Raw genomic sequence first — 20237 nt, 5'->3', positions numbered from 1 at the left:
CAGTTAATGCTGGAAAGGAGCGAAATGATCCTGCTGTTATCTGATCTTAGCTGGACACAGCAGATTATGCAGAATACCAAGGAAAGTAGCATAAGCAAGATCCTTTGGAACTTGAAATTATCCACGTTATCTTAAAAATAGATCAGGCCCAGTGCCCCTTTGAAGTTCTGTCACTATTTTTAACCGCGGAGTTGCGACTTGGATTTTTAGGTGAATTCATCAGTAATTTATGCTAATGGATCTCTGTGCTAACGCTCCGTGCCTATCTCCAGATCTGTCTAGATGCCAGCGCCACGATAACCACGGGAACAGCAGCTCAGGCCCCTCGAGCCCGCAGGAGCTGGAGCACCCCTGCTCTGCCGCGACCGGGACCGCATCCCTGCCATCCCCTACGCATGGCTCACGTTCACCTGTGCTCTTCCCACTGCATCAACACTTGGAAAAACTTGAGTTTTCTTCTCTCGCTGCCCCTGCAGCACTCAGCAGCCTCGTGTAACTCCAGCACTGGATTTTATTGACACATCAAAGAGCTCCCTGTAAAACGTATTGAAGTTACGGTGCCGAAAGGAGAACGTTTCAGCAAACTTCTTGTAAAATAAAGCCGTAAGGAAGAGGAAGCCCCCAGCTGGCTGCACGCACCCAGCTCTCGCAGCAGCACACACTCACCCAGCTCAGCGCGCTGGAGCTGGCCCAGGAGCAGCACCACTTCCACGCACCCTCTCCTGAGCCATGCCACCAAAAGGCACCATTTAAATCCCCACCTTGTGCCTCCTGGAAGGGAAACAGAAGGAGGGCTGGAGCCCACGGCTGCTGGTTGCTGGTCTGGGCAGCATTCAGGTGCAGGAATTTGAGAAGGGGCTCCTCTGAGCGCAGGCAGGTAACACCAAGCTGCTGTGAGCCCTCTGGGTGGGAGCAACCACTCCAAGGAGCGATTCATTCTGAACAGAGATGGTTTCTTCCAAACACCAAGGGATGCAGGGCTGCAAACACCACTGCTGGTGGAAATCCCACCCAGCTGCCTCCCTTCGGAGCGCAGGGACCCCAAGGAGCCAGGTTTGCTGCCACCGATCCCCTCTCCTGCTTCCCTAAGAGCTGCCAGGAGAGCTTGGTTGTCCTCTGCTGACTCCTGAAATTAAATCAAAACCACAAGAATCCCTCTGCTTTCCCTCTCTTGGCTCATAGCATTAACGTCTTGACTTTTTTTTTTTTTTTTAATATCTATAAAAGCAACACCTCCAGGTGTTTTTCTGCTTCCATTGCCACTTGAGTGTCACTGCCAGCAAACAAAGATTTTCCCCTCTCCCCTACTCCAGGGTTGTTTTGTCAGGACTGTAACAAGCTGTCTGTTAGCTTGAATTATTCAGCCACACAACGTATGTAAATCTGACCAATTTACAGCAGCTGCAGGCCTCGAACCACGTCCAGAGTTGACCCTACAGGTGTTTAACCATTTTGATGAGGGCCCTGGAGGCAGCACCAGGTATCAGCCACCCCGACCCCAAACAACCCGGGGTCTCACATCTATACAAAGCACAGGCACGACACCCGCCTTGCACCAGAGAGAAGCGAGGAATCATTTCTGTGGTCCCAGTGCTCAGTGACAGGCACATCCACGAGCACCCCAGCACCCGCAGCGTGCTCGTGCCGAAGCAGTGTGATGTCTCGCCCTTCTCACCCGCCTCCTCCTTTTAATACAGGCACTAAAAGTTTAAAGTGAACCAGTTTAATGTAGAATAATGTGAAACGAATCCCCACAGAATATCTCACCCGTGAAGGGTGATTACATCCCTCGTGTAAGAAAGACCTTAAATAATATCGGGGCTTACAGCCCTCGCCTTTGGTTTTGGGGAGGACGAACAGATGCGTGACCTTCATGGGTGAGGGGCTGTGTATTTATTGTCGAGCGGCGCAGGGACAGAAGACCAGACCAGATCTGTTTAGAGGAAGGTTTGTGAAATTATTCAGACAGTTGGCAGCAGGGGGACAGCATTATTTAGCAGTGGGGAGGGGAAGAGGAGTGTGCACCGAATCCCACATCCCCAAGCCCAAACTCTTTGAGCCCCCGCTCAGCCCCACGAGCAGAGGGACAGAGCGAAGCCCACGTGAGCAAGAAGTGGTGATAATTAACACACAACCTGCCCAACACCAGTAGTATCTGCCCTGTACAACTCAGATCGGACTCGGGATTCTTTTTTTTTCCTTGGCACTCCGGAGAACCCGTGAAGCATCCAGTGTCACAGCAGCTCGTGCCTTTTGGCATAAACTTTCCCCACGTTTCAGTTCAGCTCCACGCTTCCCAACTTGTTCGGCAGTAGCACAGAAGTGGAAGAGAAAGAAAAAGCATTAATAAAACCTAAATTAAAATCAAATCTCAAATTCTACTGGAATTTGCTCAAAAGGAAGGAGAATCAATTGCAGCCCATTCCCAGTTCTTTAAGGCAGTCTCATATTGTTTCTAACGGAACAGAAATCAATGAGAAATGCTTCTGATGGTTCATTTTTTAAGCTCAATACCAGCTATGCAATTTGGTTGACAATTATGAATGATCTGTTATGTCATCCAGCCCTTTTTCTGCTACCCAGCTTGCCAAATCCTGCAATCATGTGTTATTGCTTGCAGGTACATCTTTAAATATTGGTTTGCTTTCCACTTTTCTACAATGATCACTCAGAAATAAACTGAATTCGCTGATCAATTCCATTGACTTGAAAGCAAAAGTTATTAATGCCTTCAGTTTGATGCTGGCTCCTAAACTTTTCTGATCCATTAGTTATGAGAGCCCATTGATTGAAAGCACACATCCTCCTTTCTTTGTTTTTTCATTGAAAAAACAATGCTCTTTTTAGAGCCCCTCTTCCCCAGGAGGCACAGCTTGGTTTTTCAAACCAGCACGAGACGACAACGTAATTCCACCACAATAACCTCCTTTGTGGGTAAAAGTGACAAAGCTATTTTTGAAGCACCTCATTACGGATGATTTCATTTTACTTCCAAACCATGCATTCTTCTTTCATCTCCTGCGTGCGTTTTCCTGGATCTCTGCGCTCCAGTCTTTGGGAGGATGGATGTGCAGCTACAAAGGCAGGGTGCTCCTCAGCTCCGCTCTGCAATGCCTGCAGGAATTCGTGTTGGCTTCGCCGTGAGCATCAGAGCAATCACGTTGCAGCACGTTGGGCTTCAGGCCCTGCTCTGGACCCCGATCGATGCAGACCCAGCAGCACCGGGCTGTGCCCCAAGCTGCCCTCGAGCCCTGCTGCACGTGAGGGGCTCCTCCAAGCCTTCCAGACCCAGAGGAGAGCAAGAGCACGCTCATTTCTGAGCAACGTGTAACCAAGTGCTGCCCTTGGTGAGCACAACCCTCCTCCTGTCCCTGCTCAGGCAGATTTGGCTGCATCAAACAGAGAGGGCAAGGGAAAAAACCTCTTCCTCCTTACCCAGAGGGAGGCACCAACTAGAAGCCTGTTGCTATTAAAGATGCTTTTCTTCTGAATTTGCCCCCATTTTAAGTTACTGTATTTTTTTCTTCTTACAGGAGAATAACATTTGAGCTGAAGCGTGCCTGTTCTGAAAGCTGCTGTTGATCAGTGGAGACACGGGATGGACTCACCCCGTCTCTGCTCTGAAGGAGGTCGTGGGAACTGCCACAGCCTTCCCTCCAATGTCCTAACCATCTAATCAACCTGAGGAAAAGAAAAAAAACCACTGAAATACATCTAATTTGAAAACCACGCTGGCTGGGCTCCATTCTGCAAATCATTAAGCACATCCTTAACTCGAAGCTAATGAATCAACTTACTGAAATCAAAGATACTTAAATGTCTTTGAAGCTCCAATCTGAAGCGCTCAGCACCTTACAAGCTCAGAGCCCACCAGAGGTCAACAACAACGCCCTGCTCCAACAAACTTGTTCAAAGCTCACCGCAGACAACGCAGAAATAACAATTTCTACATCTCCATGCTACAAACTTAGCCATTTTCAGTGCAATTTACAAGTGTTTAAAGCGGTCATTATGTCTCATTTGGTGATGAAAAAATCACATTTTAATTTTATCAGTCAGCTTCCCTTAATATATCTAATCATGGCAGGGAAATCTTGTGCTTGAGCAAGTCTAACATCAGTTGCCTTTCCTTTCAGCTGAAGATATTCCTGAAAATGTCCTATTGATCCTGAGGAGAGAGCCATTCATTCTCCCCTGAAGGCTGAGCTGGAGCCGATCATCGTGCTGACATGAATGTACAGCATTAAATCAGCATCAAGGGAAAGGCAAACCTATAAAAAGTCAAACCCAAACGCCACGCCAGAAGCCTCCACGAAGGCTCTCAGGATTTTCCCTTATTAATGGCTCATGATCTGGAGCACGCCATGTGTGCATTTGATGGTGGACCAGAGGGGCAGGAATGAGAAAGGAATGGGAAAGAGAGGAAAAAACCTCCCCAAAGCCCTTTCTGCTTCTTCTTTTTTTTTTTTTTTGCTTTTGGAGCATCCTCGGGGATTGCCCTTCTCATGGAGGAGCGTGGTTTGGAGGAGAAAGAGGGCGACACGTTCTCAAGGAGGTTATTTACAAGTGCTCTTTCGCTGGAGATCAATGTGTTGAGTCTGGTGAAGAACGATTTCAATTTTGCCTCTAGAACTTGGATCAAACAATGCTGACGAAGCAAACTTCCCTGCCATCCAGAGATTAAACTTGTTCTGCTGTTTTTAATAGGGGGCTGAGCACATCGCTTGCCAGCGGGCACTCAGCGCCGTGCTGCTTGTCTTTAAGCAGGCTCTGGGAGCAGAAATAACTGATGTGTGGCTGCATCCTGCTCAAGATGCTCCCAAGGCATCAGCGCGGTGGGGGGAGTGCCCCTCAGGATGGAAAAAAAAACATTCCTGAAACCAGCTGCAAAGATGAGACAAAGTTAGGGCAGCCAACCAGCCTGGATGTCATTCTGGGCTCTTCCTACGACCTTGAACAACTCGCAGTGATTGAAGGCAGGATGACAGCGCGAGGACACAAGCGTCCTGTGCAGTGCTGGAGTTTATCAGAGGTCTACATTCAACCATCCAAAGCCATTTATAGCACGAGGTACCCTTGGCATGCGGCATCCCCTGGGAACTGACTGCCTCGCTGAGGCTGATCACCCTTGACTTCACTTAGAGCTGGTTCCTCCCTGAGCCAGGCATTAATCCCACTGCCTCCCCATCCCGGACTCAGCTGTCAGAGGCGCACAGCCAGTGAGTGATGGGCTCCTGCTGATGTGAACATCAGCTCCTAACTAGCAGGAGCTGCACCTGCTTCTGCAAGATCCTTCATTCCACCAGAGTAACGCAGAGCAATGCAGAAGTCCCAGGGCCCCGATGTTTCAGTAACCACAGAACCCAATTCTTCTGTTTGGAAGGGCTCCCCGATACACACAGCTTGTTGTCCAGGAAGGACAAGGTCAGAACCCCTGCTTGTCCTGCGAGACACCTCCTAGCCACATCTCCACGGCACTCAAGCACGAGCCAGGTCTGCCAAAGCCTTCTCTCTCTGAAAATAAAGATGTTCCTGCTGTTCTTCTGTGCCTCAAGGACAGATCGTAATCTTCTGCTAGGATTATGTTACGATATTTCGGTTGGCTATAAAACGATAATAAGCGCTGGATTATGCTTTGAAGCACGTTAATATCAGCTCAGCAGGATCTGCGGGCGCTCCACAAAACCCTGGAGAACCTTCAGCCTTCGCAGCCACCCGCGCTAGCAGCAGCCCTCTCCGTGGAACGCTTCCCAAAGGCTTTGATGACTCATTAGCTGCCTTCAGCTAACTAGCAAACAGCAGCAAACACAATAAGGTGCATTTTGGCTTTTTCCAGAACAGCACCATTCCAAAAACGTACTTAGAATTACCCCTAGGAGCAGACGGCAATGCCTCGCTCCCTGTTACTTGTAACAGCCTCAGCTCTATCCACGCCACTTTGAGAGGGACATGGACTTAATGCCAAGGATCTCAGCTCTCCTTCCCTATCTGTAGGGCAGGACTGCACAAGAATTTTACCTTTTTATCTTTACCTGCACAAGAATTTTGCCTTTACCTTTACCTTTACCTGAATTTTAGCACAGCCCCCCAGCAGGGAGGACCAAGCCAGGAGAGCACCGTGAGCGCCTGCACGGAGGCTCCAGCCTCCTCTCACCATAACCAGCAGTATGCTCATCCCCCATCCCCTCTCCTGCACTGTTCTGGAGCTGGCAGGCGTGCTACTTTTCCCTTCTCTTCCTGCAGCCTCTGCATTGTAAAGCAATATTAAACTTGTCCTTAGCCCCCTCGGCGCAGCAGACGAGGCGGCCACGCTTCACCAGCGGCTGATTAGTCAGTCCTGCAAGACTTTAATCTACTCGGAGGGTTTTTTCCTTCTCCTTTCTAATTCATAAATGGCTATCTTTATATTTAATCTCTAGTCAAACCACTCCTTGCTTGATCTTTAAACTGCTAACACGAGGGGATGTAATTGCATCTCTCCAGGGCCGCCTCGCCCAGCGGTGAGCGGCGCTGGCAGGAGAGCCGCAGCGCGCTGCTCTCGCCCACTCCCGGGCTGCATCTTGCTGAGATGTACTGAGATGTGCCAAAATACTGCCTTAAAATTGGGATCGCTTTTTGGGAAAGATGTACTTTAGATTCACTTCCAATCTAAACATCAAGGAGCCCGACACCCGCGTTGCCCCCAGGTATGACAGGAAGACAAGTGTTAACTGATGGATTTGGGGTCATTTCATCCCTAATTGATTAAAAGCAGGCGCCCAGCACGGTGTGCCACCACACTGGGATGGAGCAGGCAGCACCAGGCACTGGCACGCCTCTGGGACACAAACAAGGGGATAGATTTTGATACAATAAAAATCCCATCCAGAATGCTTCATTTTGCTTTATTCCCATCCGAGTCCCCCTCCCCCTCCCCCATATAGAACAGAAATAGTTATGCAGAATTAATCATTTTTTTTTACATTTGAAAAAAGCCGACATGAAGTACTCCTCTATATGACATCTTACTTTAAATATCCAATGTTCACTGGTTTACTGGACACGGTTCCGTTTTTTCCTCTTTGCATTTGAAAAAAACCCAAAAGCTTCCCATAGAAAATTATGAAAATAGGCTGTAAAGAGAGGCTCTTTATTTTCCAGTCGGGTTTCAATATGCTGGTCATGTTCCCCACCATGAAATGGAAGCGGTGCAGAGCACAGATACAAAGCAGGGAAGATTCTGCATACTGGCTAAAATAAAGCCTCATCAGCCCTGTTTTATTTGTACTAAGACCCGCTTATAAATATTATTCTTCTGTCCCACCATCAAGCAGAAAGGGTATGTAGAAATAACAGGGGTCAAGTTTAAGCAAGGGATTTCCAAGCCTAAAGACTCCCTGGTTTTTATCCCAGAGCTCCATCACTCCATCCCTCCAGCTCTTATAGCACGAACACGACCAAGTGATTGGAAATTGGGCGAATTCTGAGCCCTCCGTCTGCTGCACGGCCAAAGGAGGTCTCCAGAAATGGTGCAGAAAAGAGACACAAAGTGCATGGCACGAGGCATGCTAGGTTTCAGCTCCTCACTCAGGGTGAAGCTGGCAGTCCCCAGAGGAGCTCAGAAAAGGGGTGCTGTGCCGTGCATGCCACCCCAACACACGCATCCATCCCTGGACACATCCACCCACCCACCCTAGCCCCTGGGTGCCTCGGAAGAAGTGGGGAAACCAGAGCGCATCTTACAAGTCCTATTTCAAAACGCAATGCGTTTCCTATCTTTTTTTTTTCATTTTCTGTTTTCTTAACACTTCCAGAATACCAAATAAACATCAGATTTGAAGAAGTAACAGCAGAACATTCCTCCCTTTCTGCGAGGAGGGCCGCAGGGTGCGCAGGAAGCCTCCCACGCTCCCCTTTCACTCCACGCACACCACGAGCTCCCTTCCAGCAGGAGAAAACTGGAGACTTTATTGCTTGCTAAGCTGAAAAGCACCAAAATTAACCCTGTGCCCAGGCACTGACGGGCATGAAAGACAAGCATTTAGCTGGTGCAATGGCTCAGCACCAGCTTTACAAGGAGCCCACCTGAAGCCTTTGCTGCAGGGACCGGCGCTGACATCTCCTCGCAGCTGGTATGCCGAGTTAGGAGCCAAGTGCTGCTGCCAGCAGCTGCTGGAGGTTTTTTTTTCCCTCCCTGACTGCCTCCATCTGGGCCATCACATCCAGAAGAGCATCTTTCCCCATGGCTGATGTTTCTGGGAAAGTTGTCTTCCCCCCAAATATCCCGCCCCATGCCCCACATCGGGTCACGATGAGCAGCGATGCCCAGCCCTGCCTCGTTTTGTTCTGTATGGGTAAGGCCAGATGCAGGCACAGATCCCCTGCCCAACATTTAAACTTCCTCCCTTGTTCCAGCACACCCAGAGAAGTTCAGCACGAATTGGAAGCAGGCCTGAGTTTGTCAAGGGCCTGGGAAACACGGACGGGCTGCAGCTGGCCAAATTAATTCCCTGCGTAATTCCACCGACGTCTGATCTGAACAGGCATCTGAAACAACATGCTCTTTCCTTGCCCTTTGCATGCGTGGTGGGGAAAAAAATTAAAAAAAAAGGTACTAACAACTCGTTCTGCATCTTGGCACGGGTAATTAGGCATGTGGGGAGCACAGAGCCTTGGCCACTGGCAGGTCACCAACCTTCTGCTCTGCCACCGTGTGAGGAAGCGAGGAGATCCTTCCCAGCCTTCAGACAAGGGGACACACCTTGATGTTGACAGGCCAAAAATAAACCGCTGGAGAATTTATCTGAAAGCCAAGGAGCATACCAATGTTTTATTTTTTTTTTTTTCTGTAAACTGGTTCCATGTAAAGATAATTGCAAGCAGAGTCTAATTCTGCAGTCTCTAATTTTCTTGTCTGACTAAGCAGGCATAATTTACACCCATCATTCGCAAATGGCTTCTCCCACCAATCCTAAAGATAGGGATTTTTTTTTTTAAGGAAAAAAAAAAAAAAGATGATTTCCTACCTCTGCAGAAAGAGGACAAAAAATGCACACGAAGACCATTTGGCATGGGTGTGCATCTCCGCTCAGCCTAGTCCACAAGATTATATTGTAGCACAGGAAGGGGAGCGCTTGACAGAGCTGACTGGCCAAAACAGCTCCTCCTGTCAGGTGCTGGGATAAAGATAATAATTTGCGCTGGTCTTACTTACTCATTTGTTCCTGGTTGCCCTTTTCAGCCCGTAAGACACGCTACAATTTCACAACCCCGCCTGCTGCTGCGCGGACCCTGGGGTGCTCGGATGCCCAGGCAGCTCCTCCCTCACCCCCAGCACCTCCATGGCTCCAGGAACACCGAGCCCCAAATTTCCCAAATTTCTGCTGCTTCTGATAACTTTGCTAAAGAAAAATACCTGCTGATGGGGGAGCTGGCTCCATGTGCTGCAGGGCCACCGACCCCGCTGGGCTCCTGCCTGGAGCTTTATGCAGGTAGGAGCCACAAGGGCATCTCCAGATGTGTGATTAAAATAAAAACCAAGATCTCTTCCTGCCCCAGTTATTATTTTCTTATTTAAAGGGTGTCTCCCAGGTGTAATTAAGCCAGCCCCAGATGACAAAGCCCGGCACACATCCCCAGCATTGTGGTTGCCCCAGTGGCTGCTCGCTGGGCTTCCCAGCACCCCTGGAAAGGGCACAGCGAAGCAGCCAGGACAGGAGCAGCACCAAGCAAAGGACACACACGTCCCCACCTCCTGCCCACCCAGGAATGACTCCACCACAGAGAGGAGCCCCCCGGGACCAGGGCAGCCCCAGCCCCAGCTGTGTCACCGAGCGGCAGTGACAAGGTTTTGATCCCCAGAGATGTGCCGGCCACACACTGGGCTCTTGTCGGCGTTTTCGCTGCAGCATCGGCTCCCCGCGAGCACCCATGTAAAATTAACGGAGCACAGCAGCAGGTGTCAACGCCCTTCTCCTTCTCAGCTTCTGATCTCGGGTTTGACAGGAGCTCACATTCTCCCAGTGTTTGCCTGACTTCCACGATAATATATTCAGCAGAACTGGATACATTTCAAACCAGCTATTACACCACAGTGTGTTCCAACACAAATATATGCAGTGTAGCACAGCAACAATTCTGCTAGGAGCATTATTCCGTAACACAGATTGGGGGAAAAAACCATTTCCCTCCATTCCGGCATCCATTCCACCTGCCCAGCGGCTGCACGGTGCGGAGCGTGCCACAAAATGTGCTTTCCTGGCAAACTTGCATGAAGTTATTTACAGAAAATAGACCTGATAAAAAAATCTAAAAAGTCGGAAATCTGCAGACTTTTAAAGCACCCTGGGTTTGAAGTCTGGTCTGGCTGCTTCTGGCACTTTCCTAAGCCCTCCAGGGCAGGAAGGGCAGAGCAGGGCACCAAGAGCCCGCGCTGCCTGATGCACAGGGACAGGACAAGCTGCCCCATTACGAATGAGGATTTGGAGGAATAAAATCAGCGCTGCAATTGGTTTGTGGGGGCCAAAGCGTTTTTTCTTGCTGTCTGTTTTCACAGGAGCCCCACTGCCATGGGTTCTCCCTGGCCCAGGCACCAACACGAGCTGTCCCAGGCAGCACCCGACTCTCCCCAGCGTGGTCCTCGGCACCTCGCCGCGCACCTACAGCTCCCCAGGGGAGCACTGCAGAAGGAAACCTCACGTACCTGTGCTCAGCACTCAGCAACAGATGCGTTACAGCATGTACAGAGCTGCAGGAGCCAGAACCAGAACCAGAGAGGTCAAAGAAGAGAAGCGAGCGTATGCTAAGCTGAGAGGAAGAGGAGCAATTTTTCCCCGATGGGTGAACTTGCCAAGTGCAGGTTTGGGGCTGGTTCAGCAGCCCGTCCACCACGCCGCGAGGTGTCCGAGCTAAGGGATAGTGGAGAAGGTTTCAGTAGAGGGCACCCAAGCCCCAGAAATGTGCGTCTGCCAGCCCCCGTGTTTACTCGCCGGTGTTTTAGGAGACGACTTCGGCACATGAATCTCGGTAATGCGAGCGCTGGGCCTCATAACTCACATTGATTGTGGTTGTATTACACTGGATGCATATAAATCTGAACAAAATACATGTGGATGCAGCTAATTCAAATGAACCCGTTTAGGTGCCATTAAAGAAAAAGAAGCCTCTTTTTCTTCATTAGTATGGAAAATTGTCAGAGCCATAGAAATGCTTACGTCTCTCTCCAAGGCTCATACGTCCTCTTAAGCACAGATCTGATTTGGAAAAGTCCTTACTCAACCAGTATTTTCCCCTAGATATCAATGAAATTATTTCCACTTCTTTTCCTACTTCTGCAAGCAGTTCCTTTCAGACTGAGCAGTGAGAAGCCTCGCATTAAATTCATCTTCTTTAGAACAACCACAAACCTACAGCTTTATTTAGGGCCTCGGCTTTATGCATCTAGGAAGTGTAAAGCACACTTGAGTATCCTACACGTGTGGGAAACAGAGCTTTAAATACCACAGGCAGTCACTGCGAAGAAGGCAGCATGAAAATCCCAACGTATCTCAGCACCTCCCTAACTTGGAGTAACCAAACAGTCCTAGAGCACAAGTGGCACCCTACAAAAGGAAGTTGTATTTATAACAAAGAATTCACACTAACTGGTACCAAACACACTACAAAGTGATGAATCACCGCGGTGAAGCCACTTGCGCATCAGCTGGGAGCTGGACAAACACATCGTATTTTTAGCAGCACAATGGGGAGCCGTAAGAGAACACCAGAGCCCTTCTGCTGCGTCTGAATGTCCTTCAGCAGGGCGCCAGCACAGACAGCTGCAAACGGCCCCAACTTTATCCTCTACAAACCCACCCCTTGGTGTCCCCTACTTTCTGTAGGGCCAAGGACCACCCTGACCCCACAGCTCACGCAAAACCCCAGCAGCAGCACCGAGCTGGAGCCCTGTCCCCAGGAACTGCTCCGTTCATTTCCCAGACCCCCTGTCCTTTGGCACATCCATTTCGTCATGCTTTAATTACAGGATAACGATGTAACCCCACCAGAGCTGATGGGAAGATATGGCCTAATTGATAAAGATCATTACTCACAGGGGGGTGACAAAGAAAAGGGAGGGGGGGGGAGAGAAAAAAAACCCTAAGGCAATTATGGCACGTCACCTGGTAGCTTCAAATCGCCCCTTTTCCATCACTTGAGGAGCAGCCCTGGGATCACCCTGGGGGGGCAGCTGGGGGCTGCTGAGCCTGGGGGCAGTGTGGGAGCTCAGCACCATGAGGGGGGCAGGATAGGCAGCGCTGCATCGGTGCTCGGCTTCTTAGGGGAAGAAAGGATGTGCAAGTCCCAGGACGGGGCTGAGCGCACCCCTGCCTCGTGTCTGACGGTGTCTGATCCCATACACCCATCAGATGCTAACTGACTAAAACAATATGAAACATATTTCCTATGTTTGTGCTGTTCCTGCAGCAGATTCCAGAAGCTGAAGCAGAAGTCAGAGCCTTATTAGAGCCTGGTGCCAGCAAGCAGCAGCACCTTGTTGCTAATGAGCGGAATGCATCATCCCAGCAACTTCTTAATTTGAAGTTTACAAAATCAGAACTTCTTGTCCTGAGTTGCTGAAAAGCAAACTGTTGTCGATGTACAGCCTCTAAAAAGAGTACAAGAGTAACAGCCCTCTCTACCCTCTTCCTCCCACTGGGTTATTTTTTACCTCCAGGTGCAAAGATTTACCAGATTGTGACATTTAATTTTCTAATAATTCCCCTGCAACAGCTGTCCCTCATGTAAGCAATAAGTAAAGAAAATTCCTTGCATGCACTTTTGCCGAATCCTATCCTTTTTGGCGCCCTGAGAGATAAGACTGCCCTTAATGCAAGGCTCCCTTTTTGGTAACTGATTTGAGCACGGAGATTTCCTGCTGGCAGTCGGAGCCCGGGCTGCCCCCAGGAAAATCAGCCCCGGAGCTCCTCGGAGGCTGGACATTTGCACAGGGCTTTGGAGGCTTTAAGCAGTGCCTTTGCCTCTCTGGCTCGGCTCTTAGGGAGGAGCAAGCAAAATCCCCTCCGTGGAAAAATAAAGCGGAGAGCCAAGGTCACGCTGGGGGGTGCCTTCCCCTGCCCCAAAGGAAGCACGAGCAAAGCCCTGGGGAGGATTTTGGAGATTTTGGGACAGTGGGGCCAGCATCCTCCGGAGGGGCTGGCGCTGCCCTGTGCCTGCAGCTCCCCCCCAGCCCCTCGCAGCCTTTCCTTGGAGCTCGTGGTGGCAGCAGCCGCCCTGCCCAAGCTCCCTCCCCAGCGCATGGACCAGGCAACGCGGTGACGGGCGCACCGGGTGTCCCCGCGGCACGGGTGCCTCCTTGGCGTGCTGCGTCTGCTCCCGTCAAATGCAAACCCCGGGAGCTTTGCTTTGGCTTTCAGACCACAGCGATTCGCACGCATCCCCTCCTCCAGCTCATCAGAGGCGCCCCAGCCGGGGTGAGCCGCCCGCAGACAGGACAGAGCTCTGCTTTCCTCACGGTGCGGAGCGCTCCGAGCTTTGCTGCCGAGGAGCGAGAAAGACAAGGGAAATTAAAAGGATGAACAGATACGGACTAATAGTATGTTTGTAAGAGAATTAAAGATTTGCTCTTCAGATGTTCCAGGCGATGTAGTTAGCAGACAGCTGGCAAATGGGAGCGATTGGAAATGATGGAATAGATCAAATTATTTAAATGAGAAAAAATAAATTCGCCCTAGCCTAGCCCAGCAAGTTGACAAAGCAGCCTACTTACCCGGTGCCTTCGCAGCGCTTTGTCTCCGTCACCGAGGTCATTACACTTGGCAGTGACAGCCCACGGGCACCAAACAGAACCGTCCCCAGGCCCCCTGCACCCCCCAGCTTCAGCCCCACTGGTCCAAGCCCCCAGCCCCACCACCTCACCTCGCCCTGCACCTGCTGTCAGGGACACTGGGGACACCGGGAGCTCTGGGGACACAGCAGAGAGGGGGATTCCCAGGACACAGGGGACAGCGGGGACCTCGGGGGACACCGGCACGGTGGGGTAGCCAGGGCTTGGGGGGAGCTGTTGGGGTGGGTTGGAGCCACCCCTGTGTCCATCCTGTATCCCCCGTGACCTGTGTCCCCTCTGTGTCCTGTGTCCCCTGCGTTCATCCCACATCCCGTGTCCATCCCGTGTCCTTCCCTGTGTCCTGTGTCCCCTGCGTCCATCCCATGTCCCGTATCCCCTGTGTGTCCCGTGTCCCGTACCCTACATCCCTTCTCGTGTCCTGCATCCCCAGTGTTTATCCCATGTCCCCTCTGCGTCCCGCGTCCCCTGCGCCCCCCTCGTGCCCGGTGCCCCCCTGAGCTGCTGCTGCGGTGCGCGCAGAGCGAGTGCGGGGCGCATCGGTGCGGGTGCGCGCGTGTCCGTGTGTGTGTGCACGCCTGTCTGTGCGCGTGTGCTTGTGCTTGTGCTTGTGCTTGTGCGCGTGTGTGTGTGTGTGTGTGTGTGTGTGTGTGTGTGTGTGTGTGTGTGTGCCCGCGTGTGCACGCTCCGCGCCGGGGCTTTGTGCGAGCTGCGCGCAGCAGCGGTAGGAGGGGACAGAGCCGCTCCGCACCGCACCGCCAGCCCCGGCTCCGCAGGTGCCTCCCGACCGCCACCGGCACCGGCCCCGGCCCCGGCGGGACGGGAGCCCTACGATGAGCCCCGGGCCGGAGCCCCCTGCCCCGCTGCCCCTGGGGCCGTAGGGCCGAGCCCCCCCCCCCCCCCCTCCGCCCCAGTGCCCCCCCCGACGATGCCCCGGCTCTGGGCGGCTCTGGGCGGCGTGCTCTGGGAGTACTGCGCTGCGCTCCTGCTCGGCGGCTTCTGGGGCCAGGGCTCGCAGGGGATGCCGCATGTCATCCGGATCGGTAAGGGGGGAGATGGGGGGCTGCGACCCCCGGGGGGGGCGGGAAGGGGAGCCGGGGATGGGACCCCAGGATATGGGGGGGGACTGGGAAGGGATGGGGGAGGATATGGGGACACAGGGGGGACGCGGGGGGCAGCAGCACGGTGGCCGGAGCGGAGCGGGGTGGCCGGGGGGGGGTGGCCCCTGGTATGGGGCAAGGGGTGAAAGGCTGGGGAGGGATCTGGGAGTGGGGAGAGGAGGGCTGGGGGCTGCTGGAGAGGGGGTGCGGGGATCCCGGAGATGGGGTGCTGTGCCGAGAATGGGGTGCTGTGCCCCCCCAGGAAGGGGTGCTGTGCTGCTGGACACGGGGGTGCTGTGCTCCCGGGGAAAGGGGTGCTGTGCGCCTGAGAAGGGAGTGCTGCGGGTCTGGACGGGGGGGTGCTGTGCCCATGGAGAAAGGGGTGCTGTGCTTCGGAGAAGGGGGTGTTGTGTCCCTGAGAAAGGGTGCTCTGCCCTCAAGAAGGGGGTGCAGTGCCCCTGGAGAAAGGGGTGCTGTGCGCCTGGACAGGGGGATGCTGTGCTCCTGGAGAAGGGGGTGATGTGCCCTGGAAAAAGGGGTGCTGTGCCCCCCAGATGGAGATGCTGTGCCCCGGAGAAGGGGATATTGTGCCCCAAAATGGGGATGCTGTCTTTTTAATGAAGGGGGTGCTGTGCCCCAGAGATGGGGGTGCTGTGCCCCAGAGACGGGGGTGCTGTGCCCCAGGAGAAGGGGATGCTGTGCCCCCAAGAAGTGGAGTACTGTGCCCTGGAGAAGGGGATGCTGTGCCAGTGCAAGCAGTGTGCTGGGAGAGAGGTGTCAAGGCTGCTGTAGCAGTGGTGCTGAGCAGAGGTGCAGGGCCAGGAGCAGCCCCTGGTTTTGGGGTCCTGCTGTGGGGTCCGTGTGCCCAGCACAGGGCTCGGGCAGTGCTGGGGGCCGAGGCTCGGAGCCCCGCAGCAGGAGGGTGCCAGCAGCTGCCTTTGCCGCAGCCGCTGCTGGGGGCCAGGCGTTTTTCATTAAATTGCTGAGGTTCTGGGAAAATTTAATTTTTAATAATGTTACATAAAGTAATTGCACAGATAACAGCTCGGGAAAGAGTCTGCGATCTTTCTTTTCTCTAATTAAAGTAGATTCTTAAGTGTGTCACGTAAAGAAAGTCTGATTTCCAGCTCCAGCCTCTGCACCTCGCCAGCAGCGCGCGTTCCCGGGGATTTGCTGCCTGCCCAGAAACACCGAGGACGGCTTTACCTGCCTGCTCAGGGAGCAAATCCTAAGCCAGGGATGGAAACAAGTGGATAACGGAGAGATGTCTGAGTGTGCTTGAGGGAAAAAACGGATCTGATTTATCCCGGTGCAACTACACGGCAGCCCAGGGGAAGGAAGGAAGAGAAAAGGGAGCGCCCTGCAGGGCAGCTGCTGGCTGCCGAGGTGCCGTCACCCCTAGGAGGGCTCCGAGGGGGTCGTGGCCCAGAGCAGCTCACGGACTAGGGCCCGAGCCCCGCAGGGTGACCGTCTGCCCCCCCACGGGCTTCTGTCCAGGGTGCTTTGCCCGCAGCCGTGGTGCTGTGCGCGCTGCAGCACCACCGATCGCAGCCGGAGCTGCCCGGGGGGCCCCCGGGGCTGCCCAGCTTCCCGCAGTGCCCAGCTGCTCGCTGTGCTCGGCCAGACCTGGGGGCTGCTGGAAGCGTTTCGGGCGACAGAGCCCCCAAAAAGGCTCCCCAAAAAGCCCCCGCTGCCACGGCCGGGGTGCTGCAGCGGCGCTGTGCAGGCAGGGGACGGAGGCTGAGAGGGGGACAGGGCGAAGTCAAGACTGGCGGTGCCGAGACCCCTGCGAGCACCACCACGGCTCCAGGGGGGTGTTGGGGGCCAGGAGGAGCCCCCGGGGCTCTGTTCAGCCTCCCGTGTCCTGGAGATGGATTCAGGGCAGGCGCAGGGCTCAGCGGGTGCGATCAGGCAGGTGCTGCAGCGCGGCCTCGCTTTGTCCCAGAGAAATGATGGCAAATTCAGCCCCTGAGGACACCGTCCCTTGTCAGGAGGGAGAGCAGGGACCTAAAAGTCAGGGGGAAGCTCTCGGTGGGGCTGCAGGGAGCTCTGTGTTCACCTGTGCTCTCGGCTGCAGCTGGAATAATTCTGACCTCTCTCTCAGTTGGCTGGGAAATTGCAGCTTTGTGTGTCCCCCCCCCTCGCATTAATTTGTGCGAAGCTGCCCTGGCTTTCAAGTAATTCGTTTAATTATTAGGTTATGCCAAGACGCGGGAACAATTGCATGAGAATTGTTTTAAAACGGCAAATTAAAGCAGAGGGAAAACAGGTAACTTTTCAAAGCGCCCTTTTTCTCTGTGAAGCTGACTATTAAAATAAATACAGCGGCGTTTTTTATCTACAAGAGATAACTAAGAAAAGAGAGGAAAAGCCAAAAGCGCCCTTTTTCTCAGAAGTAAAATATAAATATTTAATCTGCACATCTAAACATAATCTACACGTACAAAGAAAACCTATGCCTCATTGCTGGATTTTTTTTTTTGGCTAATAAGTAGGAGTTTGCGTCTGAAGCTCGCTCAACAGCTGTTTAATTATTATGCAATCTGCTAAATATTTGAGAACGCCGGAGCAGAACGCAGCGCCCAGGTCTGTGCCATGCTCCCGGTGCTCGGTCTGGCACCGCGTTATCCTGGTATAAGGACGGATAAGTAGGGATGGGAACGCAGTTACTCCGTGTTTACACCGCCGTGGCTGGGAGCGTTACTCCATGTTTACACCTCCGGGAGCAGGCTGAGATGCGCGGATTGTACCTGTTGTAAACACCGCACCGAGTGGCTGGGTATTTACAGGATCATCCCCTCGGTGAGCGCACGGCGATTGCTCTACCCACGACATCCTGCTCAGCTCTCCTCCCTCCTGCTCAGGGGGTGGCTGTGGGACCCCCCCAGGGACAGCCGGGGGCTCGGTGCCGTTCTGAAGGGTCCCAGAAGGGAGGCCTGGGGTTGGCATCACGCTCCCCACCCCTTGGCGTTGGATGGCACCGTGATCCCAAGCGCCCAGCTCTGCTGAGGCACCGCCAGAAAGGACTCGGCGCCGTGAGGGATGGCCCGCGAGCAAAATGCACGCACGGATCAGACGCGTGCCAGCGGCGTGAGATTAATAAGGGGTTATAAAACAGACGGCGGGGGCAGCCCGCCCCACTGCACCACTCGTGTGTGTGATCTTTGGGGCTGTTGGCACTCGGGAGCTGACGCCCAGGCAGCGCAGCCCGGCTCTTGGTGCTTCCCTCCCCGCGGAGGCAGCAGCAGCGGTGGCCCCACAGAGCCCCCAGCGGGTCCAGCTCCGTGGCCCCCACAGCCCTGCACCCCCCTCGCCCTTCCTCTTGCTGGAGAAGCTTGGCCTGGAAGAGATTTCATTTTGCTTTCTACTTTTTTTAAAAGGAACCACCTGCACCTCTGGCTTTTTGCTTTTTTTCTTTCTATTTTTTTGCTTTTTTTTTTTTTTCTGTTTTGCTTTGGTTGGTTGGTTGTTTTTTTCATTTTTTTTTTCCTACGATCATATTGCTGATGATGTTTGTGACAATAATCGTACATCAAGAGGTTCTGAAACTCCCCCTCTCGCGTCGCCGAAGTCTCCATGCATGGGGCTGGGTTTTGGCCGAGCTTCACCTGAGCAGCCCGGGTTTGGTTCTGGCTGCCTCCTTCGAAGCTGCGTTTGCCTAGGAAAGGGGTCAGGGCATCGATTGTTTGTGTGATTTGCAAGTAACACAGAAAAGACAATCAAATTGGATTGGAGTCTGTGCGGAAAAAAAAAAAAAAAAGAAAGCATTGATTATTTTGTAGAAATAGGCAGAAAACAAATTCTGCGGGCAGTAATCCTCCTCCGTGCGATTGGCTTTTCTGAGGCTCGTTCTGCCTGCCTGGAATTTTATTTTGCAATCACCTTCCCACACTCTGCAAATGAAGTTTCACGTTAAAAAAAAAAAAAAAAAAAAAGAAAGAAAGAAAAAAAAAGACAAAGCCAGGCTTTTCCACGCTGAAAAAGGCAGTGGGCAAGGGCTGGGGACCGCAGTGTCCCCGGGTTGGGGAGCCAGGAGCCCCAGATGGGATCAGAATTTGGAGCACGAGTGCCCAAAAGGGGAGCTGGGGCCGAGCTGCAGAGCATCAGGACCCCTCCTGCCACTTGTGGGGTCAAGTGCTCACATGGGTTTCTTTGGGATTCTGCTTTCTGCGTGTTCACTGCTGCAAGTAAAGTGCTTTTTTTTTTTTTTTTTTTTTTTTTTTTTTTCCTATTTTCTTTTCCTCTCCTATTTTTAAATCACTCGATTGCCTTTGTGGCTTCTGCAACATTTCGGTTTGTCCTCCCGTGGCCGTACACCCACTGCTCCGGCACTTGGTGGCTGATGAAGTTATTTCAGGTCACGAGATGCTTTGTGTGTCAGATAACGTATTCGAGTAATTTCAGCAGGATATAAGGACGGCAGTGTAAATTGTTTGGTGGTAAATTAATTCTGAATACATTTGAATAACAATGTTACCTCTTTATCGCAGAATAGTCTAATTATTTGATCTTGGCATCCTCTTGAGAACTTCATGCAGGAAATTAAGATCAAACCGCAGAGCAGAAAAAAAAAAAAAAGAGCCCCTCATTCATCCTGGGGGAAGGAGTGCCGCCAAAACACACAGCCCTGCTTAGTGCTGGGCTGCTTCCTCGGACACAGCGCGTGCTTTCTCCTGGCTGCGTGCCCAAAACCTGCAGATTTCTGCAGAATTTGGGGGCTGGGGGTGGCTCATGGGGGTGTGCAGGGAGCCTCCCTGCTCTGTCCGTGCCGCCGGGAGCCCCGCACGCAGGCAGCTCCGCGGTGAAGCTGCGCGCTCGCCCCGTGCTGCCGCTTTCTGCCTCGTCACCAGCAGGTGCAAATCCTGAAATCCACCGCTCGGCACTTCATTTCTGTCTTTTTTTTACCAACGGGGCCAAACGGAGGCTGGTAGCACGGGAAGATTTTTTGGTAAAGCCTTCGTGATGCAGTCCTGCACAGGACAATACAAAAGGGATGGGAGCAAAGCTTGTCTCGCCCTGGGAAGCGAAGCGCTCCTCGGGCACGGGTCGGCAGCCTCGCCAACTTCGCAATCCCAATGAAACGCTGCTCTTCCCTCTCCCAGCTCCGGGCCCCGCAGCAGCAGAGGGCACTGTTCCTCGCTGCTCCTGCGGCTGCAGGTGGGAGGCAGCCGCCTCGCCGGCCACCCTCCTGCCAGCTCCCGGGCGCTGCTCGCCTGTGCCAGCAGCCAGCAGCAGCTCCGTGGAGTGGCTCTGCCCGAGGAGCCGCTTCTCCGGGGCGTTTTGGGGAGACACAACACCAAGGAAAGCCCCGGCCCCAT

At 53.0% G+C, this 20237-nt stretch overlaps 1 protein-coding gene across 1 annotated transcript in view; it reads left to right on the top strand.

The window, feature by feature from the left end:
* Positions 1-14489: 14489 nt before the first annotated feature.
* GRIK3 (glutamate ionotropic receptor kainate type subunit 3) overlaps positions 14490-20237 on the top strand; it is a 106194-nt gene continuing 100446 nt past the window's right edge. The window contains exon 1 of the mRNA XM_038167397.2: positions 14490-14862. Within this exon, the coding sequence (XP_038023325.1) occupies positions 14748-14862 (115 nt within the window). The 5' untranslated portion in view covers positions 14490-14747. The remainder of the gene's footprint in view (positions 14863-20237) is intronic.

Source organism: Anas platyrhynchos, chromosome 24 (assembly GCF_047663525.1).
Source record: "Anas platyrhynchos isolate ZD024472 breed Pekin duck chromosome 24, IASCAAS_PekinDuck_T2T, whole genome shotgun sequence".
In the NCBI taxonomy this organism is placed as follows: Eukaryota; Metazoa; Chordata; class Aves; order Anseriformes; family Anatidae; genus Anas; species Anas platyrhynchos.
Note: the sequence above shows the minus strand (reverse complement) of the source record. Positions and strands in the feature narration are given on the sequence as shown.